At 29.3% G+C, this 27,535-nt stretch overlaps 3 protein-coding genes and 3 pseudogenes across 3 annotated transcripts; all 6 read right to left on the bottom strand.

The window, feature by feature from the left end:
• Positions 1-4,417: 4,417 nt before the first annotated feature.
• Positions 4,418-5,134, bottom strand: LOC126554954 (piggyBac transposable element-derived protein 3-like). The gene has a single exon (XM_050209938.1). It carries the CDS (start codon positions 5,132-5,134, stop codon positions 4,418-4,420), a length of 717 nt encoding a protein of 238 aa, XP_050065895.1.
• Positions 5,135-15,967: 10,833 nt separating this feature from the next.
• Positions 15,968-16,369, bottom strand: LOC126554951 (death-associated inhibitor of apoptosis 1-like). The gene has a single exon (XM_050209937.1). The coding sequence runs from the start codon at positions 16,367-16,369 to the stop codon at positions 15,968-15,970; it is 402 nt and encodes a 133-aa protein (XP_050065894.1).
• Positions 16,370-17,048: 679 nt separating this feature from the next.
• LOC126554953 (uncharacterized) lies at positions 17,049-18,106 on the bottom strand (annotated as a pseudogene).
• A 765-nt stretch (positions 18,107-18,871) lies between these two features.
• Positions 18,872-21,286, bottom strand: LOC126554952 (uncharacterized; annotated as a pseudogene).
• LOC126554950 (uncharacterized) lies at positions 21,168-21,899 on the bottom strand. Its single transcript, XM_050209936.1, has 2 exons — positions 21,670-21,899; positions 21,168-21,590 (listed from the first exon to the last, which is right to left on the bottom strand). Exons 1-2 carry the CDS (start codon positions 21,849-21,851, stop codon positions 21,377-21,379), a joined length of 396 nt encoding a protein of 131 aa, XP_050065893.1. The 5' UTR covers positions 21,852-21,899; the 3' UTR covers positions 21,168-21,376.
• Positions 21,900-22,189: 290 nt separating this feature from the next.
• Positions 22,190-26,771, bottom strand: LOC114123091 (uncharacterized; annotated as a pseudogene).
• Between the last annotated feature and the right edge of the window lie 764 nt (positions 26,772-27,535).

Genomic DNA, 27,535 nt, shown 5'->3' with positions numbered 1-27,535 from the left:
ATACCATGATAAGTGACGCCAATGAGTCAAATGCGCACGTGTTATTAAATATAACTCTTCCTGCAAATGCATTTATTCTGCATCCGTTCAGTTCTTCAAACCTTGATCCATTTTTTAACACTGGCAGTGTTTTCTTACTATTTGACTTGGTCAGGGACAATTATCTTAAATGGGGGTTTGGAGTTAGATAAGAATTGTTTTTTCTCTGCTTCTTATTTTTTCGATCCCATTTTTCTTGAGCATTATTTTCAGTCCTTATGTTATCTTCTTCTAATAAAAAGCACACCATACATAAACGCTCATCGTGTGTTCCTGGCTTTTCAACTGAACATGTTGAAAAGCTATGTACCAGTTTTTTACAATTAGAACATTTATTTGCACCAACTTTTGGAGGATTTCCTGAAAATGTTAAGGAATGAATAAAATAAAATTATTAAACAGAAATTTAAATCTGAAGCTGGGACTTGTATAATATTCATAAAATTAATTTCTAAATACAATTCTATAATATTATATACAAAAATAATTATTTTTTTAAAATAAGCTAAAACAACAATTTTACAATCAAAAAGATTCCTGTTTCTTAAGAGGATACCACATTTGCATGTGTTGTCTCCGTCTTACAAACGCCTAAAATAGCAAATTGTACGTTCTGGATAATTGATTTAGCTTTGTTATGATGATTATTGGAGCGAATTGATCAAATTCAGAAGTAAGAATATTATTCTCGTAGGGTTTTTTTTATATTTTAATTTTAAGACAAGTTATGAGTATTTTAAAATAGTGAATTGTTAACGTATAATTTGTTATGTTATGCATTTCAAGACAAATTTGTATTGTCATTTGGAGACTTGGCGACAAAACATTCGGGTCTTTTGAATTAGCAGTATTAATATTAACTTTTAAACTATAGAACAATTGATGAATTAAACATTATATTGTATTAATTTTTACCTGTACTGCATAATGAACATTTGCTTTTTGGAATATATAACATATCATCAGAATTACAGTCTACCAATTCTTCTTCATCAGAAGACGACTTATGGTGACGATGTATGGCATGGTCTTCGTCATCATTACATTGTATTGAAACTGGAGATTGCGTCGGTATTTTACTTAGAGTTTCATCTTCTGCTGTTACTTCTAATTCTGGGTGTGAAATTAACTCTTCGTGGTTTTCTTCATCATTTGAAGATGATACCGGTGTGTGGTATTTAGGTGCTCGCAACATAGAGGAACTTTTTAGAGACATTATATGATTCTCTTAAAATCTTTCTAAGTTTGTTGGCAAGTCTACGTGTTTTAATGTCACGGTCTTAAGTTTTTTAAAACTCGACTCAACAGCTGCTGAGCTTGATACCTCTTCTCCATAACCAAAAATTGGTACCATAACTCCCGACCATAGTGGTAATAGCTTGGTACATTTTATTAAATTTGGAACTAAATTTGGTAATTATAACGGGTTAATTCCGGTTCCTTCTTTAATGAGCATTTTACTTTCGTTGTAAATTTCATTAGTCCATGATTGAAATGGATTTTCAAATCACTCCAGCCCTTCATTCTGCCGATCGTATTCATCTTCGATGATTTTTCTTGCGTCATCCTCACATTGTAGGTATATTGAGGTTCGGAATATGAAATGAACGACACGTTAGTAACGGCGGAAACACACTTTATTTAATCAATTACAATAACGACGCGCGAGTGTCGGCGACGACGGTTCGGCAAAAGCTAAAGCTCGTCGCCGCCGCTGACCGGGCCGTCGGCCGTGCCTTGAGGCGGCGGCCAGACCGGTTGTCCAGTCGCGTTATCGCGGACGAGAAAAGGCAGCCGCGGTCGTTGCGATAACGACCGCGACAACATTCTGTCATGGCGATTAGTTAATCAAACTGAGTTTGAAAATCAATAAAACCCAATGATGTAGCTGAAATCAAATTTTGTCGATGTTTTTCACATGGAGTGTCTTCGCCATGAATATCTGTGCCGTCGGTTTCATTTGTCAAGACTACAAACAATGATAGAAACATCGATCGCATTTCTATCAGTGACAAACTACTACGTAGTTATAACCATCAGGAGTAACTTTTGCTCTTTTGAATGACAAACAACATGGTAAACTAGTATGTTCCCAAAAATGTTCAGCCATAATAGGAGTCCAATTAGATTTCGGCAAAACATAATACATTCTAAAATAAATAATTGACTTAGAATTCAATTAAACTCAAATTAAAAAAAAAAAGTTGAAATTTTTAAAACCTAGTGTTTTGCATAGGTCTTGTTTTGTCAATCATTTTATAGTTCATTTCTTGTGGCTGAATTGTTTTCCATTCATCTACCGAAAAAGTAAAAACAAACTTTTTTGATGGCATTTCAGAGTAGTCGCTACTATCGCTGCTAGTATTATCATTTACTGTAAATTCATATAAACTAACAATATTATCATCATATTTTATGTATTTCTAATTTTAAAATTGTATGATTAATACGTAACTCATTACCTGCATATTATCTTTTACGATGTATATTCCCATATGCTTTACTTACTTGCTTCATTTGAGACTTGACGTGGTATATTTATTTCTGAAATAGATTTTGGAGTAGAAAATCCTAGTTTTTCAGAGTATCTTCCTTCAAAAACAAATGTGTGTATAGCCTTTCTAGACATATGGTTATTAAGCTGTTCACTTATTTCATTCCAAACACAATTAGGTACTAGCAAACACGATTTCTAAAAAAAAAAAATCAATATAATGTGTAACATACTACAAGTAAATATCAAACATTTCTAATGGTATACTTCATTTACTATTTCAAATCATATGCCTTCGAGTGGTTATTATTTTATTAAATTTGACATCCATAAGACATATTAATCACCCCTAATAAGTTCGATAAAATATAACAATCTACAAGTGACTTAAATTTTGTTACTGACAAAATTGGTTCTATTATTGAATACAGCTTATAAGGTACCTACGTTTGTAAGACGAAAACAATAAAACCTATATAGTGAGACACTTAAACATTCCCTTAACAAAAGGATAAATCTACAATTATTTGTATTATCTTAAATAGAAATGTTAATGAAGTTGGATTATTACTTGAAAGTTTTTTAATGTTATTAAAACATTATAATTGATAAAAATTTAATTCTTATTTTCCATACTGGATAAAATTTAAAAAAAATTCTGGATGCTTATTGTTAAATAATTAATTTTAATTTTGTTTATTGTCTATAATATAAACTATAATACAAATATAAAATACACTATACTAGTTTATTTTTTAATGTGGAGTGTGGCTCTGTGTTGAATGTACATTCTAATTGCAGTTATTTTATATTCTGAGCGAAGCGATGAATGTATCGGTTTTACAATGATATGCGTTTTTTTTTTTTTATTTTTTTTTTTTTTTTTGCGTCTGTCATCACGTTTTAGGACAGTAAAAAAGCTTAGATTTTCTTCAAAGTACTTTTTCTGATAGGAAAGTAAAAGTAAACATTTTACAGTAGTTTTTAAAAGTACAAATGGAGAAGTAAGGAAAAAACAAGACGCAACATTGGTTTTCGATAAAATCGATTTTAGTTTTTAGTGTAACTCTAAAACAAATTACGGTAAATACATGAAATTTTGACTGAATGTTTATATAAGCAGTTTCTACACACCATACCATTTTCAAAACCTTTTGACTTATTTTGAGCTGTAAACAGACATTTTCAAATTCCAATCTTTTTATTTTTTTTTTTCTATAACCCTTACGACCGAAGTAATTTTTTTAATTGTTTTTTAATTTGACTAGTATAACCTTTCTTCATATACCTTTGGTATTACAAAAAAAATATTGAAAAAAAAATCGTTCCAGGGGAAGTAAAAACTACCCCTTCACAATCGTGAGGATTCGGTCTTAACTACTAAAAAAATATATACAGGTTCATTGATACAAAATACGAATGAAAATTATATTATTTTATTTAAAACATAATAAATTTAATTTTAACAAACTTAGGTATAACTTTATTAATTTAATTTATATAAATAAAAAAAAGAACATTAATAAGTATTTGTAATTATTTTTTGAATTTTTGAATTTAATAATTAATATTTATTTTAGCTGATGATAATTTTCAAAACACATTTTACTTTTGGACATGCACAAGTACGTTTTACATTTTGTACACATAATTTTTGACCTACTTGTACAACCTTTGTATCTACAACTTAGAGGCGCTTTAAGATCCATTGCTCTCGGCCAATGATGGTATCCATCTAGTCTTACATCGTCTCCTGGTATAGGTGCGGGTGGTTTTATTTTTATCGGTGGTTCTCCATCTTTTTCAGTGTTTTGACATGTAGGCGGTGGTGGGGTGGCCATAGTTAAGCATTCGCCAATTTCCAATCTGAACTGAAGCAAATCTTTAATTTTTTTTTTTTGGTATTTTATTTATTTTACAATCTTCTAAATATTCAAACCAGCTGTTAGTTACTGATAGGTCAAGTAAGTGTAGTATAACGTAAAGTGGCCACTTTCTTGTTTTTAACCAAGTTCTATAATATTCCATCATTTGATCAAAATGATCAACACCGCCCATTTTTTCATTGTATTTTGATATCATATTAGGAATTTGTACTTCAATATGTTTTTTTTGTTTTTTATCCCATCTGGATACTGTTGTTGTCGGTAAACCTCCGTAACATGTTGATGTCATAACTACTGACTTGTTGTCTTTCCATTTCAACATAGAAATATTTTTATCATCAGATACAATTTCTTCGAAATCCCCTCTTTTCATTTTAGAATCTGCTTTAAATTGAAATTTCTGTAGACGATTCATTTGTATAGTACCAGTTCCATGAATTTTTAGCTGTACTAATTTTTGCATCAACGGAATAGTCGTAAAATATCGATCGAAAAATACAGATGAACCTTCTGGTATTGTATCAATAAGACGTAAAATTACAGCCGGTCCAAGTCCTAGACTTTTGTCAGGAAAAGGCGTGGTAAGTCCTTGATATATTTCGAAATCAATAATTAGACCATCGGACGTAGTAACTACAAAATTTTTAAGACCAACTGGCCTAGGTTTACCTTTCACAAACTGTCTTATCTTACAACGTCCAAGAAAAGGTATCATTTGTTCATCAATTGAGTAATAAATTGATGATCGCTCAATAGATAAGCACCTGTTCCTTACAATATCTATGAGTGGTTGAACTTTCCATAGTTAGTTATTTTTTTTCATTTCATCACTAACCAAATTTGTAAAATGTAAATTAACTCTCAATTGAAAAAAACGATCTCGAGACATTATCGATGCAACAGGATCATATCGAAACTTAGCACTCCAATACATGCGGAGACGAGGAAATTTAATACAACCAATAATTACGTGAATTCCAAAAAATTGTTTCATTTCAATGGAAGATGTCTTTAATACTTTACCCGTATTTTCCATGTAATATTAATTAGTGCACAACGCCGCTAGTTCATATAATTCTTCGGTAAAATATTTCATAGGTGTACCCACAGGTACGGTTTTCGGAACCTTTTCGGAAAATGTTTTAGATGTAAATGATTGTATGCGCCATTTAACTTTTTCGAAAACCGATGTATCACCTTCTTCGTTACGCGTAATACTATCATCGACACTAAACTGTACATTTTTTTCCAATTGTCTACCAGTTTCAAGTTGTTCGTCCTCTAATTCTACTTCAGAATCACTTGATTCGCACAAAATATTATTTCCATGTTGATTAGTTAAAGTAAAGGTTGGATCTGCATCATAATCGTCGTCGTCTTCAAATTCTAAATCGGAATCTGCTAATAAATCTAAAATTTGATCGACATTCATGGTGGACGCAAATACGTAACTATAGACCGGATACTCACGAACGTGATACTAAATATTGTTCGTGTAATTACGACGAAAAAAACAAATATTACGTAACTATAGTTGATGGAAACGGCTTTGAAATTATATGGTTGATAAAACAAAACAACAAATTCATTGCTATCGCAAATATTTACCAAGAAAATAACCCGAATACTAAGGATATATTAAACTGATAAAAACATAAAACTAATAATACGTGGAGCATGGCTGGGTTTTACCCTATTACTTTTAAAATTAGATAAAACGATAGAACGTAATCTTCACGATCGTGTGAGATCGGTTTGAATAGAGTAGAATAAATATAACAATGAGAAAAAAAAACCATACCCTCACGATCGTGCCTTATCGGTCTGTAAGGGATAAATATCTATAAAATTGTATTTATTGGTTAACAAATTCTTGAAAATTTAATAGAATGCTCTTTATATATTGTTTCAAAGGTAGATGAAAAATATTAAAAATCTGTAGTCACAATTTTTTTTTCTTAGCATTTAAAGTTGAAATTTTGACAAAATATGTAAAAATAAAACGAAAATTTGCCAATTATTTGGAGTTTTTAATTCATACACATTTTTCTTTTTTAAATCTAGGATTTTAAAATGTAATAAAAGATTTAACAAAATTTTTTCTACTTTTATCAAAAATAAAATATTTAAAAGCAAGTCAAAATAAATTTTTATGAGCGTTTGAAGTTCATAATTTTACAACACTGGATATTCTCTCGATTTCTCATGTAGTGATTTTCTTATTTGGCTGTACTTCGAAAACGAATTATTGTAGATACATGAAAATTTCACTGAATGTTATAATGTTATTATAAGCATTTAAAGTTCAAATTTTGACTAAATTTGTCAAAATCTTGAAAATTATCAATCATTGGAATTAAAAAATTATAAAATGTTCAGTTTTTATAACTAAGAGTTGAAAATTTAAAACAAAAATTTTCATAAATAATTCATTCTGTAACCAAAAAATTTAAAAAATATACAAACATATTTATTTTTTACAGACATTTTAAATTCAAATTTGGACAAAATCACATATTTAAACCAAGAATAACGTTTTTAATTATTTTGTTAAAATTTAAAAATATTATTTGTTGGTATATGAAACTTTTAGAGAATATTGTTATATTTTATATACACGCAATAGCATTTTATGGGAAGGGTAGGTTTTTTGGGGAAAAATGAATTTAACCAACTATAGTAAATACTAATGTCTAAATATACAAAAACTAAAATTAATTACTTTATTCTCAATTATATCATCAAATACACTTAGTAAGATATTATAGACTAACTGACTGTCTTCGCTCAGAATCGTTTTTCTTATTCAATGATATTATATCATTGGATTCAAATTTAACAGAATCTATCACAGTGATTCACTTGTAACTTTTTACAAAACTAAAAATACATGATACGGTCCTAGTATCGATTATTTATAGACTTACATAATTATTTTGGCTTTGTACTATTTATATAAATTTAATTCGAAACTAGCTTAACAATATTACAAGTTAATACAATTGGTCCTCAGTCCTACTCCTTATTTAATAGTCGTTAGTTATTTTGATTTGAAATAAAATAATAAAGTTAGTCTTAACATTTGATTCAAAATTTCAATTTGGGTTTGGTTTAATAATGAAATATAATAAAAATATATATAGTACAGGTGTAGTTTTTGATATACGAAATGTTCGGTTCAAGTACCATTAATAAGTTCAGTTCGTGTTCGGTCCGAGACTATATTTTGGAGTTCGACCCATATGTCTAGACTAAAACGAGTATAAAAAAGTTTAACATATATTTGTATTAATTTTTATTTTATTTCTTCATTAGTTTATACTTTATAATACATATATTGCTTTATAACTAACATGTAAATATAATTTACTAGTGTATGCTACTGCAACGTGCTCTGATACCTATATTAAATATAATACATAAATTACTACATATTGTAGCCAATAATAACCACAACACTAGGAGCATAACAAACAACACCCCTATAGTTATGCTAAGGGTGAGCAGTCAAACAAGTAATGATCGAGTATAATAAATTAAGATCTAAAAACAAAAGTTAAAAACAATCAAAAGCATCATTGTGTTTTCTATCCGCTAGGAGATAATGATATATGATTGCTATCCGGTGGCATATTATGAATGCGTGATTACCATCCGGTAGAATATATTAAGTGCGAAATCACTCACCCGATAGAATATTATAGTCATATAATTGACGCACGCTATCGCCCGGATGACGCAAAGCGTGGGCAGAAGCTGATGCAGGTGCAGATGACCAACAGGGGCCTGAGGGTACCGTGGGAGTCCCTAGACGATATAAAAGGGGGTCCAGATTAGGCACATTTCAGACGTGATACACCAGAGTTAGAGCGAGCACCTTCACGTCACCCAGATCAAAAGTTTTGTCATTTGGACTTAGAATATTCTTCACAAGTTCAATTAAATTTATTAATTGGACTTAGAATAATTTTTAAATAAAAAAAACACTTAGAATAATTTCGAGAGTTTTCATTTATTTCACAAAAACCTTTCCGATTCGACATCATTCAACTGATTGTACATGGCACGTTACACTACAATCATTGCCTATTCGTATTGCCGTATTGGTACCATAACATACAGCTGAACCCCCCTTCACGGCTTCACTCGTTGTTTATTTACAATAAAATAATTTATTATTATTGTATTTATTTATATAGTCTCAGAACTCAGTATATTCACTGCATTGACCTGGTCTATATTAATAACTTACTTTGCTTACATATTATTGTACTACTATAAATTACAATATTACTAATGTACCTAAATACCTAATGTAAAACATTTACAAATTACCTACTGTCCACAATACGTAGATATTTCATTCATAGATTTATTTTGCTCAAATCTGTGGTATCCAATCTTCTTATGTTATACACAGAATAAAGAATTTATTTTAAATTATTAATAAACATGAATTATAATTTGAGTACCTAGTGGTAAAAACTAACATTTTTTATTCCTAGCACAATAGAAATAAATATATTATTATTTAAAATAAAACTTTGTAAGAACATTTTAATTTAAAAATACTCTGATTAATTAATCAATTGCAAATATTCAATCAATACAATTTAAGACAAATTACTTAAACCTACGTGAAAATGTGTTTCTTAATCTAATAATAATCTCAATAGGTAATGTACTTACTTTTTTCATAGTTTTCATCAATTTGCACGATTCGGTCCTTAAATTGTAAAACAATTTCTATCACCTTAGTTGGTGCCACAGCAGGTTTTCTTCCACTCATTATTATATCAATATTTTAAAAATTGTAAAAGAATTTAGCAAATTAACTGAATTAAAATATCAACAAGCCAACGAAAAAGACACTCCTCGACCACGTCGCACGTAATATTTATCAGCGAATGATGAATGTCTATGAATATCGGTAATTTTATTTTATTTTGATAAGATGATCAAAAATAAGTAAACACTAATATTATTATCGACTATTAATAAATTATATGCCTATTCCATTTTAAAAACGAACCTATCTGCTGAACGAAACTAGCCTTGTTCGTGCACCCTCACCTCCAAACGTAACCACCGCTGTCAGTCGCTACGAAAATATAGCTGTTGTCTACATCAGAGGTGTTCAAACTTTTTCATCCCAAGGCTCCTTTGAGTCTTCACAAAATATTGACGGCTCCCAAATTAAAAATGACAAAAAAAATCAATGTTTGTGTGAATGTAATTTATATTTTATAATTTATACTAATTATTTATTACTCGTGACTAGTACTGTCAAATACGATTTACGCACTGATAATTTAACGATGACAGTCGATGGTTACAAACTTACAACATGGACTATTATTATTATAACATTTTAGCCGCTATATTGCTATAATATAGTAACTGGTTGTAATAATAAAGTACTATAAATATAAAACTTCAATTTGTCGCTATTGCTATAACATTATGGAAACAAATTAAAGCTATATTTAGCAAATGATTTTTGTAGACGATTCAGCTTTTCCTAACCGGTGTGCCTCAATGATAATAATAAACGTTTTTCGTAAAAATATTTATTAGTTTTCAATTATATGACGTGGCTCCAGTGGTGTATTGGAGGGTATACGGGGGTAATTACCTATAAGAATACCGTATAGCCCCGTATACCTATAAGAATTTTCAGTGATAAAAACAAAATGTTCTGTAAATTTGTAATCTTCATTTCTCAAAATTGATAAACCTGTGCGAGAGCTACAATTGAGTGCTCACAGTCTCACACTATTCACGAATCTTGTGAATTATATATTTTAAATTAAAATGGACTAATGTTGTTTAGTATTATAGTGCCGTCCACGAAAAGTAGGCCGCGATCGTCATGCGCCTACCGGCCGTTTTTAGTGAAACCAGGGGTTCTCCGTTTGGGAGTATTATTATTATTATTATTATTATTATTTTATTATAGTACAGATGATTTTCTGGCGGTATTTCATCGCATTTTAGTATACATTTTCGTAATTTTGATTTTGTTGACTCGTTGGTATGTTATCACAAATAATAACAATAATTTTGTGTGGTTATGTTCTTATCGTCGTGAAAGTTGTACCGTGGTTTGCGTTATAATATTTCTTGTGTTCAACTTTGGTTTTGTAATTAACGCGGGTTTTAAAGTTTGAATTTTTTTTTGCCTTATTATTAGTTATATTGTACAATAGAAGTTTACAGTTTTTTTACAGTTAAATATTTTTAACAATACATATTTTTAAAATGGCATTCAATCAAGATATCCATTCTCAAACGAAAAAAGTGATTTTCCATGTATACAATTATTTCAAGACGATAGTTGCTGATAAAAGTAAGCCAGAACTTTCAAATTTTTTTCAACAAACCCGTGATGTGACTGCTAAAGCGTGTGGTGTAAGTCTCGCTTGTGTAAAAAAAGTTTGTTCTGAAGCGAAAAAAGAACTCGAAGTCGGACCTTCTAACAAAATTGCTTTCAAATCACATAGGAAAAGTTATAAACGTGTAAAAGTAAGAGTTCTCTTGAAGATTTTGACAATGAAGTTGTCAGAAGAACTATACATAGTTTTTATGATAAAGGTGAATTTCCGACGACCGCAAAAATATTAGTGGCAATGCAAGAAAAAATTAATTACCCTGGCTCAAAAACGTCAGTTAAACGTATTTTACACAATTTGAACTTCAAGTATAAGAAGTGTAATGATGGGCGTAAATTTCTGATGGAGAGAAATGATATTGTTGCTTGCCGGGTAAAATTTTTAAGAAAATTGTACGAATTGAGACAGAATAATGACACAAGGCCGGTAGTTTACCTAGACCAAACATGGGTAAACCAGAATCATACGCAAGGTTACATATGGCAAAATCCAGAAAATACCGAAGGACTCAAAGTACCAATTGGAAAGGGTGCTCGACTCATTGTATGCCAAGCTGGTTCACCTTCATTTGGATTTGTTAACAATTCGAAATTGGTCTTTCAATGTAAATCGGGTAGTACGGAAGACTACCATTCGCAAATGAACGTGGACATTTTTGAAAAATGGTTTGTTGAAATGTTGGCCAATTTAGAAGAACCGTCTGTTGTGGTAATGGACAATGCTTCCTACCATTCTGTGCTAGCTGAAGAGTATCCCAGAGCAAACGCGCGAAAGGCAGATATTCAAGAATGACTTGAAAAAAAATGCATTTCATATTCACCGGTAGAAACATTGTGTGAACTACGTGAAAAAGTTAAAATGGCCATACCTCGAGAAAAAAAATATAAGTTTGATTCAGTCGCGTTACAAATGGTTCATGAAGTGGAAAGACTCCCACCTTACCACTGTCAGTACAACCCAATTGAGCTGATTGGGTGAAGTCGCAAAAAAAAACAGCACTTTCAAAATGGCAGATGTTGAAGTGTTGGTAAATAATGCCTTAGATGAGATAACTAAAGAGGTTTGGACAAAGTGTGGTGAACATTGCAATAAACTCCAAGATGCAGATTTCATAAAGGAAGGGTTGAGGGATGAAATATTAGAGCCCATCATACTTATAATAAATCCTGATGACAGTTCTACTGATGAAGACGAAAACGACGATGATGAATTACCTTATTAATTTTTATTACGACGACGACTTTGTAACTATTTGTAAATATATATTTATTTTTATTATTATTATTGACTTATTTAATTATAAAAAGCGTAAAAAAAAATATGTAATAATATAGTCGAATGTTTACTTTAATATGATATTTTTTTATTTTACATTATATTGTACCTACATTAGATGATTTGAAATTATATTAGGCGGGAAAACGTTTGGAAACCAATACCGTAAATCGGCCGGTAGAAGCGTGACGATCGCGGCCTACTTTTCGTGGACCGCACTATAGTTTAGTATTATTTTACTTGATTTTTTTTAGCGATCGATAACGATAGGCGCGCGTGTGTGCTAGTTATAATGAAAGGGAACCCGCACCGCCGCACCGTCGCGTCGATCATTATCGATAATATATTGTATATCTATATAGACCAAGTTGGTCAGATAAGCCTTTTATAATTTTGTATTCTTGTTTTTATATATTTTAATAATATGTTAGTCTACAGCAGTGGTTCTCAACCGGTGTGGCGCGAAAAATGTTATTAAATTTCGAAAAAAAAGTATTTTCGGCGAAGTTATTGTGATTGTCAGTCAAGTGCGTGAGTGTGCACATCTTCTCTGATGCGTCGTGACAATTATGTCATCCCGTCGTCCGTTATTATTATCTTATATGATATTAATAATTATAATATGATTATTATAAAAATTGTAATATACGTAAACGCAATACAGTCCACGACGAAAAGTGTTTATTTTATTATATAGTTTTTTAGCAAAACAACAATTAATTTGTTATAAGAAAATCAAACATTCAATTCGTTTGCTTACTTTGTAGTTTTTATGATTAATTTTGTGATATGTGAGTAACAAAATACAATTCTCAACACTTGGAATAAAGTACCTACTCAACATTTTAGTTCATATTTTGACTATTTTGGTTTTAAAGACCATAATATATTTAATTTTAAGAGTACATTTAAAATAAAAAGACATGGTTTAATGTGTTTATGTTTTTCATTGAGTTAGTTGTTGAAAAGTATTTGTATATTTGTAATCTGATAATTAGAATAGAATTTGGTTGTTACTTCATTCGAGCTATGTACACTCTACATAGTGATTTGTATTATCACACTGACACACTGTCACTGATTTGATTCCACTTACATGCGTAGGTATACGTTTATTCTAGCGATTATCATACATATACCGTATAATATTTCCTTTGCGAATTATTAACTTTTTGTTTGTGACTACATTTTGTTATGATTTAATAACCGGTCAAAACCGATATGTTTTTATGATTCTCTAAATACACGGCGGCAGCACCGGTGCCGAAAACCAACGACTGTTGACCAATAACCGAACGATCAATATCCATCGTATAATCAGACAGTGATCGGCGGCTCAGCCTATGTGCCTAAGAGCGGTTCATTCTTATGGAACAGAATAGAGAATACTGGAGTTTAATATTGTTAGGTTTAAAAAATGTAGAACAAGCTAAATATTATATTAAATAGAATAAATTTATTAAATACAAATTACAAATAGCCACAAAAAGTTGTTATAAAATACCTAATTTACTTATATATTTACTACCTATCAAAAAAAAGACACAGATAACACTTGGAGTGAGCTACTTGGCCATTTGTCCTAGTCATTTACAACAACCATAGGTCGGCATATTTAAAAATTATAATAAGTCTTATTTTAACTCATTAAGGTCATTGTAATAAATCATAATATTGATATTTTGATAAATAATAACTGATAACCGAACAGCCCCTGTGTCAAATTGGAGAGTTGATACTTACGCTTAGCGCTCATAAATTTAAATTTTAGACACTGTTACACTGGCACTCTGCAAAGTGGTTACTTTATAAAAGTAAGAATTATCCTATATGAATGTGGGTGAAAAAAATGTTGAGTCGGTGAATCTGTGAGATGTTGCCCTGGTCTAACAAAAACTGAAGTTACGCCAATAATATTTCATATAATCATATTTTATCGAATTATCATGATTCCAATAATAATTCTACTATAATATTCTACTAAAGGTATAGAAGCGGTTTAAAAGTATTAAATATAGCACTGCAAGAACAAGACATAGGGACAAATTATTAAATTAATTTAATCTTCATGAAAAATAGGTCAAACAAATGTTTAAAACTGAATAATAAATTATTTTATTACACACATTATGCCCCCGTTAGAATTTACCAATTGGGATATCTCCTAAAATAATGAAAATATTATAACTCTGTTTTATTTATTAGAAGACAAGGATGGACAAGAACTACAATTATTTCATATTTTAATTTAATTTAAAGTTTTGGTAAAAATACTAAATAAAATAATTGTTCTGATAAGACTTATGTAATTCTACAAAGTCGAATAATTTGATAAAATTCACACAGCATGTGAAAATAAAATTAAGTAAATATTCTGTAAAAAGAGCTTAACAGATAAAAAATCAGAAAAAATCTGTAATATAAAAAAAAGTAGTTTTATTAAGTTAAATACATAACTTTCTAATATTGAATATTGTGTGATTTTCGCGAAAATTTTACACTTTGAATTGAATAAAGACCAGATTTATGTTCATCTGTAACCCAAAAAAGGTGCTATTAAAATGTTGAAATTTGCAAAATCGTGCAAAAACCAATCATATTAGGAATTAGGTAACAAATCTTTAATTATAGGTATTTCAAATTTAATTTTTACTGTTACTTATTTTTATAATATTATAATTTTATTAGTATTTGGCATTATATTAAAATAAAATAAAATAATTATAAATTTAAAATTATAAAATTTAAACTGATTTACAATATCGAATATTAGACTTTCCGGGAAAACCTTTAGAGCAGGAATTCTGGGGTTTGAGGCTGGAATTGGCAGGAATTGAGCACTAAAAATTGGCGTTGGAAAAAGTTAAAAAAGTCGAATCCCGACCTTGAGGGGTTGGAGAAACGTTTCCTCCGCCGCAAATACAGTTTTTAAATTTTTACGGGAGCGGTTTTTGAGCAGGAATCCCGGGGTTTGCGGCAAGAATCAGCAGGAATTGAGCACTAAAAATTGGCGCAAAAAAAATTGCAAAAAGTCAAATTTTGATGGTGGGTGGGGCTGGGGTAACGTTCGTCGCATAAGCTGTATCAAACGTTCTTTGGTATGATTCCAATTTTTTCTGTTTTTCGACAATATACAAGTCAATACAATGTTGTAATTGTTTCAATCGATGAAGATCATTATGAGATAATGTTAGGTATGTAATTATAATTAGAATATAAAACTATAGTTGATTGGTTTACATTAACAGAGTAGAAAAAATTATCAGCTATCTTAACACGTTTACAACGAGTATGCAATTTTTCGATAATTGTATTAAAATTGTTTTCGCACATTAACTTACACCACTGATCAAGATCTAACGTTACAACTTTTTTAGTTAATTTACATTATAATATAATAATTGAAATTTGCTTATTAACTAGAAGTCCAACGGTTACACTTTTCTTACTAAAAGGACGTATATCGAACACAGATTTTGATACAACGATTGATGGATTCATATTGATAAAATAAAAAAATCAGTAAACAGTATTTTTTCTAGAAATATGAATATGATCACTAGACAGCTTAGCTCAAACTAACAAGTTTTTTTTATCCATACATGTTATATACTAAACAAATGTAAGGTTAAAAAAGAAAAAAAGAAAAAAAAATGTGAACGTATAGTATCTAGTTGGATAAACAGTAAAGAATTATTATACTTACCTACCTAATTCGATAGAACCTGAAACATTTTTTAAAAATCATTAACATATTAAATTTAAATTAGACGCGTTATCCCACTAGGCTATACGTTCACGAGGTATTAAATAAGTTATTAACACATTTAAGTTTATTAAATTCAGATTTTTTTTTATTGAAATATAAAAAGTTAAATTAACTAAACAGTATCATATGACCTTGATCCAAAATCACAATCACAAATATCGATAATCTTACCATATTTTTTTACTACATTTTCAACAAACTGCTTTCCTTTTGATAATAATACAAAAACACATTTCGGATTCCATCTTGAATGTTCAATCCATGGATTATCTTCTTTTTCCCAACGATGCAATATAAGACCGCAGCAAAAACATTCAACAATATCTTTTTCCCCTGAATATATAAAACCGCTTTCAGCTAATGAGTATTTATCTTGAGATGAAGTCAACGGAAATAAATTGAATGTTTTCAATCTTGATATAAATGTAGTAAATTCTGGATATGTAGGATATGCATTGTTTCGTACTAACGAAACAAGTGAATAAAAACTGTTGTTAATTTTTTGAAAATTCATTTTTTATAAAAAATAAAAAAACTGAATTAAACTTGATTAAAAATAACAGAACCTGATTGAACGATGGTTGAATATTAACTGAACTGTCTGAACTGGAATGAATTAAATAAAACGACTTTTATCTATAATTTATTAAAATGAAATTACAGTGTAACCTGAATGTTTAACTTACAAGGGAAATAAATAATGTTGAAGTGTGTATACACTGTTTAAACTCTATGTGTAACAGGGGAAAAAATAATTGGTTTAAGGGGAAAACTATACCTTAAATTTTAAAAATCTCCGCAGTCAAAAGTGCGCAGAACATACATTTATGGTGTTTGAAAATCAGTGTTTTTTACTGGTACAGCGGAAAAAAAAAAGTTTGAGGGGAAAAATCCTCCTTAAAATTTTACAATCTCCGCAGTCAAAAGTGCGCAGAACATACATTATGGTTTTTGAAAATCAGTGTTTTTTTACTGGTACAGCGGAGAAAAAAAAGTTTGAGGGGTAAAATCCACTTAAAAATTTTACAATCACCGCAGTCTGGTACAGCGGAGAAAAAAAAAGTTTGAGGGAAAAATCCTCCTTAAAATTGTACAATCTCCGCAGTCAAAAGTGCGCAGAACATACAAATGTATACTACTAAAAATCTCTAGATTAACGTTAACAAAAAAATAAAAATAATAAAATCAATTAGTTATGATATATATCCCTCGTAAACTTGAATATTTCCTCTACATAATGGACATGTGTTAAAGCCTTCTTCTATCAGTCGTGTGATACAAGTATTACAAAATGTGTGGCGACAAGGCACTATAGTAACAGTCACCATTTCTTCGTAACAAATTATGCATACTTCTAAAATCACTGAAAAAAAAATCATTATTGATTATAATTTAAAAAAAATTAAAATTGTAATAATTGTTTTATCTTACTTTCATTGGCAGGAATAGGGCGTAGATTGGGCTCAGGGGAGGGAACACGTAGTTCTAGTTCTAAAAGCAATATTTATTTTACTACTAGAAGAAATTCCCTGCAAAACTTTTATTAGTTTTTGGTCATAATATTATCTTCCTCGATATTTGCAAAAATTTCTGCCCATCCGACTCTTGCGTTCAATCTTTCTCGACCTCTACCGTTGCCTTGTATTCTGGGTCCACGATGACCACGATTTCCTAAAGTTTGAAATAATGTATTTAATAAAGATTTTAATTTTTAAGTATTTTAAAATTCTAAATTTACCTCTTCTACGCACAGTCGCATATCCCTCTGATCTCTAAGATTCTGTACAACCACTGAACCCACTGCAGGTACTTCAACCAACGGTGGTTGTACAGCCTCTTCTGGTTGTTGAACTATTGGTGGTTGAATCGCATCTGGTACCTCTTCAACTATTGGTGATTGTACAGCTGGTTGTATGATTGGTGGTACTGGCATTGGTCGTAATAAGATTTTAGGGGGCCTCTGTGGTAATTGACTTGGTGGTACAATTGGTCTAGGATTTAACCCCTGAAAAGCAAGTACTGTAAGTAAAAAGTTAATAAAATAAATATAACCAACTCATATATAATTAAGTTATGAAAATAAATTACTAGGTTGAAAATCTGGTTCACCGATTTCATTCCTCAAGATTTGTTCACTGGTGTATGAAACATTTCTTATGAAATCTTGAAGACTATAAGTGCCGTTCTCCACATTAGCCCATCAGTTTTTTATTATCGTATTATTTCGTGGATGCATCCGATAAGTCACACGTCTAACCTATTAATTACAAATAAATCACATGTTGATACATTTATATATAGATCATAATTCATTAGCTACTTATTTTATTTTATTAATACTAATTATTTTTCAGAATCAAAGTTATCACAATTCGTCCAAATTCATATTTAAGACATTTAGACACCAAGGAGTATAAGACCTTAAGGGGTATAGTTTTTTTACATATATCATTATATCAATCATGAGTACCTAAAATAAAAGCAAACATGATGAAATGGGAATACCAGAAAGAATCGGACATACTATGCGAATGTGGTGAAGACCAATCAGATGACCACTTATTACAGTGCACACTAGCCCCGCCAGGATGCATATAAGCAAACCATACATTGATAGAGACCCGTAGGAAATAGAGAGCTCTCATTGATCCTATTACATTTGTGATAACATGATAAAGTTATCAATATTTTCAAATCTGATGCTTTTTCTAATTAGATATTTGTTGTTAGATATTACTTATTTTGTTATTTTACCATTTAACCTTTAACAATTTTATCATAATTTTAATTTAAAAATGTTAGTTTGATTAATTAGTTCTTCATAGTTCATACATAATTCATGTATATGTAATGTACATATTCTAGTCAATTTCTACAATTTTTACAATTCATGATAATAATAAAGTATAAGTTCTCTAGTTAAAATTCAAATTTAAATTAAGTGTATATATACATATTATAGTCAGTTTTAAAGTACTAAAAATTAAAAATAAATTTTAAAATTACAAATAGGTATTTAAAGTGAACCATGACTTTTAGCATTAGGTTGATTACAATTGATATTTTGGTTCAAATTTCTTTTCCTTTTTTTAGCAACATTTTCTCCTAATGGAGGTCTACCAGCTAATAACCGTTTGCTACCTTTTGTTATACCTGCACTTCGTCGAGCTATTGTGGTAGGTTGAACCTTAATAGTTTCACCATCTCTATTTCTCAATGGTACACAATTCCCTGCTGTATGTAAAAAATTTTCCCATTGCCCTTTGCTTTTAATTTTTTTAAGCCTTTGTTCTAATTTTTTTATTCCCGTAGACGATGACCCATATGAAGTATTACATAGGTTTAATAAGTTTAATACATTTTCAAATTTGCTGCTATCAGTTGGTTCTGAACTGGAACATGGTATGGGTTCTATTAAATTTAATTGTTGTACATTTTTATCATTATTAATATTTGTATTATTAATTTCTGTCTCATTTCTTTGTTCTATTACAGCTTTTACTTTTAAAAATGGATCATAAAATGACTTATCCAAGACTTGTTCTCCAAAGGCAATTTTAGCTATATTAAAACGGTCTGTAGCAGTTATAGAAGGAAAATGATCAGATTTAATATTAAAAAATTGAAAAATAGCATACTGATGTTTACAAAACTTTGCAGCCAAGGCACTAGAGCATGAACAAAGACCACATTTAATATTAACATAATATAATAATGTTTGCTTTTGTTCACTTGGCACTAAAAATTCATAGTCATTTTCTTGTACAATCTTATCTTTTTTTTAAAATGTAACTTTCTTCATAATTTTTTGTAACATTAATCTGATTGAGGAATTTCTACTGTCCGCAAATTCTCTTAGTCTTCTTTTATAATAATCTTCTAAAGCTGTACTAGTTAAATCTATTAAAGCTAACACATTATACGCTTTTACTCTACCTAAAACATGATCTTTATAAAGTCTAACTGCTACTTCACAGTAATTGTTAGTTACATGACCTCTAGAATAACTGTCCCTAAAAATATACACCATTTTTCTTTATATGTCCAATAATTACACAAATATTTTGTCCATTGAGGAAACTCTTCATTTTCACAACCTTTTTTGTAAGCATTTTCTGCATCAATTATATTATCGGCATATAAAATATTTTGAAATAATTTCATTAATGGTTTACGTTTTTCAATAGGAATTTTATGAGCTGAATCCCACAACCACCGCCAAACTACTTGCAAGACATGGAATGTACAAAGTAACGTGTTACTTTTTGGCCAAACATTATTGATGGCATTAATTTCAGCTGAGCTTTGATCAGTCAGAAATAAATTTGGATATCCCTGTCCACAAAAACTTTCTAGAACAGCTTCATTTATTAATTTAAATCCTTGACAATAACACTCATACGTTAGACCTTTGTTAAAATGATGGCTAAAGGCACTGCCCCTGCAGAACTTGGGCACATAATAAATGTTATTGAATGATTCAAAGGATCACATGCACTTGTGCTGTCTACAAATATTATTTCTTTAGCCTCTTTCATTTGATGAGCTCTTCTCATAATGGGTGTTATAACAATTACGGCAAATGGATTTTCTTTGAATAAAACAGTAATGCCATTTTTACTGTATATTTCTTGTTTTTCTTTTAGTTTCTATATTAAAATTAAAATAATAAAGCTACATTAATATGTATGCTAACCTTACTTATTTGTATTATCTGTATCTAATATTATGTAAGTATACTATTATTATATATATTTATATAGTATGCTATAATTGGATATTTACCTCAATTAATCCATCACCACTACGTGGACCTAAATTCAAACTTCTCCAAATATCATGCCAATAACGAACCGTACGATAACATGGATTAATGCCTCCATTAGCAAAATGTTCCAATGTGAAATCCTCTTTTAACTCCAATAATTGTTCATGATATTTTTGTGATTCAGCTATACCCATTCCAGAATCAAAATACTCATAAAACATATTTTTTACATCACCAGCCGGAATAAATCTGAGACTTTCAGCAGATTTTATCGTATGGGTATGATGATTATATATTTCTATACAACATACTAAACCTTTCTGTAATATAAATATTACATATTTATTGTAATGTTTGTATTATTATTATTATTATTATTTATTTCCAATTATTAAGTGTTGTTAATTTTTAAATCACATAATTAAAATATATACAGTGTAATACAATAAAGACTGTATAATACAGTCTGTATTATTTGTTAGTAAATAATGAACACAAATTTAAAGTACCAATTTATTTAATAAATTTATTTTTATCAGTCAGACATAACATAAATTGTTTACATTTTAAAATCTTAGAAATATTATGGCCTTATTTTACTATGACTTGTCAATCAATCTGTAAAAATGTAGAATTCATTTTTATTTCACAAATTTAACACATATTTGGAGTCTGCAAAAAAAAAACTAATTACAAAAATTAAAATTAAAATAGTATCAGAATAATATATTACCATAGATGATCTGGACAAATTCACAAGCTAAACAAAAAGACAAAAAAATTAATTATGAGTTTAATTGAATTTATAAATAACTTAATAAATGGATCTTTCTTCCTTGTAGATACTGTGTCCAGTTTAATAACAGCCTTAACATTAGCTGGACATTCAGCATTTTTCGAAAGGCCTTTTTGATTTTCAGATATACTAGGCTTCTGAAATCCACTATGTTGACAAACAAACTTTTTTCTAAAAAATGTTTAAAGATGCTTTCAGTTAAGATTTCTACAACATAAATAGTAATGTAAATACAATATAAAATACTTACGAATACACAATTCGCTGCCCATTTGGAACACTAGTTCGAACGTTCCAATTTAAATAATTTACTTTACCAAACTCAGCAACCCACACACTGATGTCTTCCATAGATTTCACATCACATCTCAAAATTATATTTACATTGTCATCTTTGACAATTTCATATTTAAATGATGGTGGATAAATCATTTTATTAAATAATTAAAAATGTTAATTAGCAAATCTATTATAATTAGAAAAAGCATCAGATTTGAAAATATTGATAACTTTATCATGTTATCACAAATGTAATAGGACCAATGAGAGCTCTCTATTTCCTACGAGTCTCTAGCAATGTATGGTTTGCTTATATGCATCCTGGCGGGGCTAGTGTGCACTGTAATAAGTGGTCATCTGATTGGTCTTCACCACATTCGCATAGTATGTCCGATTCTTTCTGGTATTCCCATTTCATCATGTTTGCTTTTATTTTAGGTACTCATGATTGATATAATGATATATGTAAAAAAACTATACCCCTTAAGGTCTTATACTCCTTGGTGTCTAAATGTCTTAAATATGAATTTGGACGAATTGTGATAACTTTGATTCTGAAAAATAATTAGTATTAATAAAATAACATAAAATAAAATTTTACACAATTTATCTATCAGATTATTTTGTTGCATCAATTAGATATCCTTAATTTAATTAACACCAAGCTTTCTATGAGAAATAATCGTGTTCATACAATAGAAACCATAAAATTGATAGGTGGGACATTGTTCATACATTTTACTGAAACTATTTTATCTATAAATCTACTAATCCAATCTATAAATTCAATTTCACTAAAAAATTACCATGCGTAAGATTATCCTTGCATTTTCATTAGCTCTAAGAATTCGATTATGTGTCCTCACGTAACGAATTATGCACTATAAAAAATAAATTATTCATATTTTTTTGTTTTTAACATTTTTTCAATTATTAAGGCCTCCACACACTGCAGCAGGATGATGGTAAATTGTGGCCAGTAGTATTTTACTGCTGCGGTGTACCCAGACCTATAATGATAATATAGATTTTTGTTTGTCAACTAACTTGGACAAAATGAAACCAACATCCAGTATTGTTGGCTTCATTAAGTACCCGGGCAATAGCATTCCTTAATCCTTGCTCAAAGTCGGTGATAATTTGAAGCTGGTCATAGTTCAAATTCAGTTGCAAATCATTTCTAAAATGCTGTAGAACTCGACAGTATGAATCTGTCTGACGGTCAATTAGAAGTGCATGAACAATTGGTATTGCCTTAAAAATAAATGAAATATATTTACATTAATTGATACCTAATTGTTTTGTTGTTTTAGCTATATACTAACCGCATCATTGAAAACTATTTGAATGGTAAATAGTTGTTCAATGTCAGGTGGTTGTCTCGGTCGAACTTGAAACATTCCATCCGTGCACACAGTTCCAACAACCCGAAGATATACATTCATTCGTTGTAGGAATGCTACATTTGTAAAGGCAATGCCAACAAAACGTACGGTACCGTCATTTCTGAACACTTCCAAAGGTCCTTGGTAAAATTGATCTAGTGCGCCGTTGACATACATTAGTCTCTGACTCCATTCAATCGAGCTCAAAATATTTAGCCAATTGCTCGATGAATCGGGAACTGGTGGACTAATACGACGCCTGGCTCTTGCTATAGCACGGTTGGCTACGGGTCGGCCAATATCCATTGCTGCTTCTGGTTCCCTAATTTATGTATATTATATATTTATAAATAATTACTTACATTAAATAGTTATTTTTATTGTTTTTACATTTGAGTTTCTTGGTCGACAATTATGTTTGGTGCAATATTTTCATCTACACCTCTCTCTCTCTCAACTTATTAAAAAATTGTCGAACACCTAATCCATAACGAGGTGCAGGTTCATGATTGTGGTCATGACCTGCAGAAGTTATAATTTGTGCTCCAACACGTGTAACCATTTTAGCTGTTACCATACAGCCGTATCTTCTTCTTTCGCATCATAAATATCTATATTCAATAAAACATAACTATTTGTATTAAAACATATTACATTCATGTAATTAATAATAATATGTAATTCTAATTTCTTAGTAGAGTGGCACCTAATCCATAAAAAACTTTTATATATATATAAAAGATTTAATATTATTAGATCTAGTATTTATTATTTATTTAGACTATACGAATAGTTTAAATTATAAATCTTAATAGAATTTAGATTAATATTGGTTTCGAAAATTGAAATCAAATATCCAACATATCTTCTAACTCAGAAACTTCTAACCCGCATTTTGATTTTGATATGTCAACATTTTCCGAACAATTGTCTGATATATAATTTACAGTATAAAAGGTCAAAGAAGATAACTCACGAAACAGAAGTTGGTATTCCACAGAACATTTCTTAGGTGTAGCACAAAATATCTCGAGAATTTGAATAAATTTATTATTAAGGGCCAGCACGTGAACAGTTTTTTGCTCAAAAACATGCCTTACAGGAAAGTCTCACAGCTCACCAATTGTAGTGATTCGATTTCCATAATTGTTAGGAAAAGAAAGATTATTGAAGGTAAGGCTAGGCAAGTTAATGATTTTTAACTCTGTTAAGTTATAATGCATCAATAACAAACAGTTAAAAGTTGCTACACACTTTTTTTAAGTTAAAAAAAAAAATAATTTTTTTATGCAATGCTAGCTTACTTTTTTCCAACCCAAAACTAAATTATGAGGTATAGTGTTTATACATTATATAGTATTTCCATATAAATTAGATTGTAGTTATGTAAATTTTTAACTTTAAATAATTCAATACAGGTATTTTTTGAAATAAAACAAAATAGACTGAAATAGTGAAATGTTATAAAATAAAAAAATAAAGTAAATGAACTTAAATTACCTACTCCTTAAAATGAAAAATTAATTCGTTAATTTTAAAAGAAATTTAATAAATTAAAAATTAAGTTAATGAAAATCCAAAAGTAACTTTAACTCGTTTATACTCAGGTTTGTTTGACTCATCTAGTCTTGTAAAGTGAGAATAAAAATACTCAAATACCTACTCATTTTTAACACTTTAGAAAAAAATTAAAAAGTATCTTTAGGTATTTAAAATCAAAACTTACTTGAACTCTTATTAGTTTATATCTACAGTTTTCTGTTTTAATTTTAATCATGAAAAATAAAAATATTTAGAATTTTTAATTACCTACATAATTTTTTACTTTGAATTATATTCAACCGAAAATTAAAGTACTTTGACAAAGAAAACAAATGAGTATTTTATAGTTACTAGTTATACTAACTGATAAATACGATGTACTTAAACTAAATAAATTAACAAATAAATTAATAAATAAATTAAATAATTAACTACTATACTTAAACCTAAAAATTAAAATAAAACATGAAAATTGATTCAGTTGATTTATAATAGGTAAAAATGAATTTATAAAAAATTTGAAATTTTCTATAAATACTCTTAATGTATTTGAATTTGTAATCAATTACTTTTTTTTATAAAGTATTAAAATACACTATCACTCGAGTACTAGATACCTACCAACTGTACATCAGAGCAGTAACCTACTTCATCGCATTTTTTTCGATAAAAAATAAAATAAAAAACGTTATAAAAATATTAATTATTACCTTGTATCTCTATTTACGGAATGTTGGTAAAATACATATCCTCTATCATCGATAAAAACCCTTGAGCGCCCTCGAATTCCAGGAATTTCTCTCGATAGAGGAAGATTCTGACCATCGTTTAGTTCATCGCTGATGCGATTTCCATTGCCTACAATTGATTATTTAAATTAATTATGTGTACAAAATATGAATTTTATCTACTACAAACCATCATTTGGTTCCATGCTAATATTTGTTCAAATATACCAAAAAAAAAAAAAAAATATTATAATAAAATATTAAACGTTAATATATTCTGCATGTTAGAACAGTAAGAAAAAAAAGTGGAAACACCTCTACGGAAATCTAAACACCAAGTCACAAATACAAATTTTTTATGAACATTAATGGGTATTGCTTATGTCTCCACTATTCCTACCATAAAAATACGAATTACCAAAGTCTACCAATAAAGGTACAGGTCGTTAATCTACCTTTATCTCTAGTAGACTGACACTTTTGTGAAATAGGTACAAAATAGCTTAATTTCAAGCACCCACCGACCCTATATCACATATTCACGAAGATCCTTTCCAATTGTTACTATTGTATCAATTAGTTATACTATATTGGCCGGTATATTGTCTCCAATACTAAATAAACCACTGAAGAAATTATACTATTTTGTACCAAGTCTACTAAGATTAAAAATAATTCAGCTAAATTCAACCAAGGGGCAAAGTGTAAATCTACATTATAATCTATAGATATAATATATTTTTGATTAATTGAAGTAGATGATTGTGAATAGGAGATTGATTTAGAATATGTTCATTTAAAGAAGGAATTAATGCATTTATTTGGAGTTGACTACAAGCCTTTATTAATAATAATGGAATAGGATTGCAATTTTGTTGTATTATATTCATATTCGACTTAAAAACTAATTCAGCTTTCATGGCTATTTGTGAAACATCTTACAAGGTTTTTATTAAATAACCTCTGGATTTTATATCAATTAATGAACTAGAATAATTTGCAGAGAGTTCACTTTCACATATAGTGCAATTAATAATTTATTTTATTTTCCTAACAATAAAACCAGCTATATATTCAACAACATCATGTGTAATTGTGTATTGTAAAATATTTAAAAGTAAACCATCGTAATTGGATACGTCATCATCACTTTGGGCACATAACATATCAATGTACTCATTTTCAATTTCATTCTGTTTCTTTATGTTACTAGATACAAATAATATGGCTGTAGTATCTTGTGGTAAACAATTAGCACCAAAAGATGTCATAATTTCCGAATGAATTAATATTCGTTTCATGGCTGCTTCAACTTGCCAAGCAGTGGGATTATTACTAAAACCACCACGAGCTAGTATTGTGGAAAACAATAGTTCTAAGTGATCTTGTGATAGTTTATAAGTTAAGAGAAATTTCATTTTACCACTTAATACTAAGTCTACCAATGACTGTTTAACACTTTTTAGGCATATAATAAGTCCATTAAATCCGATTTTTCTAATATTTTTAGTTATTGGTACATGGTCTTTATCTTTTAAACTACTTAAATAACTAATAGAGAAATCTATAAAACTGTTGCAATGTTCAATATTCTTTCAGACAATGGTCTTTTACAGGTGATTTACTCGGAAAATTTCTTGTGTTCAAGAAATCAAAAATATTATTCATATTTCTACAGAACTCAATAGTACCTTCACAATTTTAAAATTCTGGTAATTTTTATGAATTTAAACAGTATGTCAACGCATCAGCAACAATTGAACTTAATATTGAAGCAGCTAACGATACTTTCATTTTTTCTTTGCAGTATTGGATGTGACGACGACGAATAATTGTCCCTATAACGTTATTAGCTAGTGCAAAACTACAAAATACATCAAATAAAAAAATAAATAAAAAAATAACCAAAATGAAGTCCAGCTTTTTCTTGAAGACGTACAAGCTCCTTAAAAAATTGCCATTTAATTTTTAATCCATTTTTATTATGTATAACTGTATGATCTCCTAATGTATTATAACTATTTATAACTTAATCATATGGGCTGCATCTAACATTATATACATTTTCTCATTTGTTACTGGATGCAAAAAGTAAGTTTGTGCCTCTAAATCGGCTCCTAATTTTCGAGTCATGGATAGGTTAGATGCAGCCCCAAAAAATGTTAGAGATTTTACAATCGCA

This window comes from Aphis gossypii, unplaced genomic scaffold, assembly GCF_020184175.1.
Source record: "Aphis gossypii isolate Hap1 unplaced genomic scaffold, ASM2018417v2 Contig00660, whole genome shotgun sequence".
Classification (NCBI taxonomy): Eukaryota; Metazoa; Arthropoda; class Insecta; order Hemiptera; family Aphididae; genus Aphis; species Aphis gossypii.
Note: the sequence above shows the minus strand (reverse complement) of the source record. Positions and strands in the feature narration are given on the sequence as shown.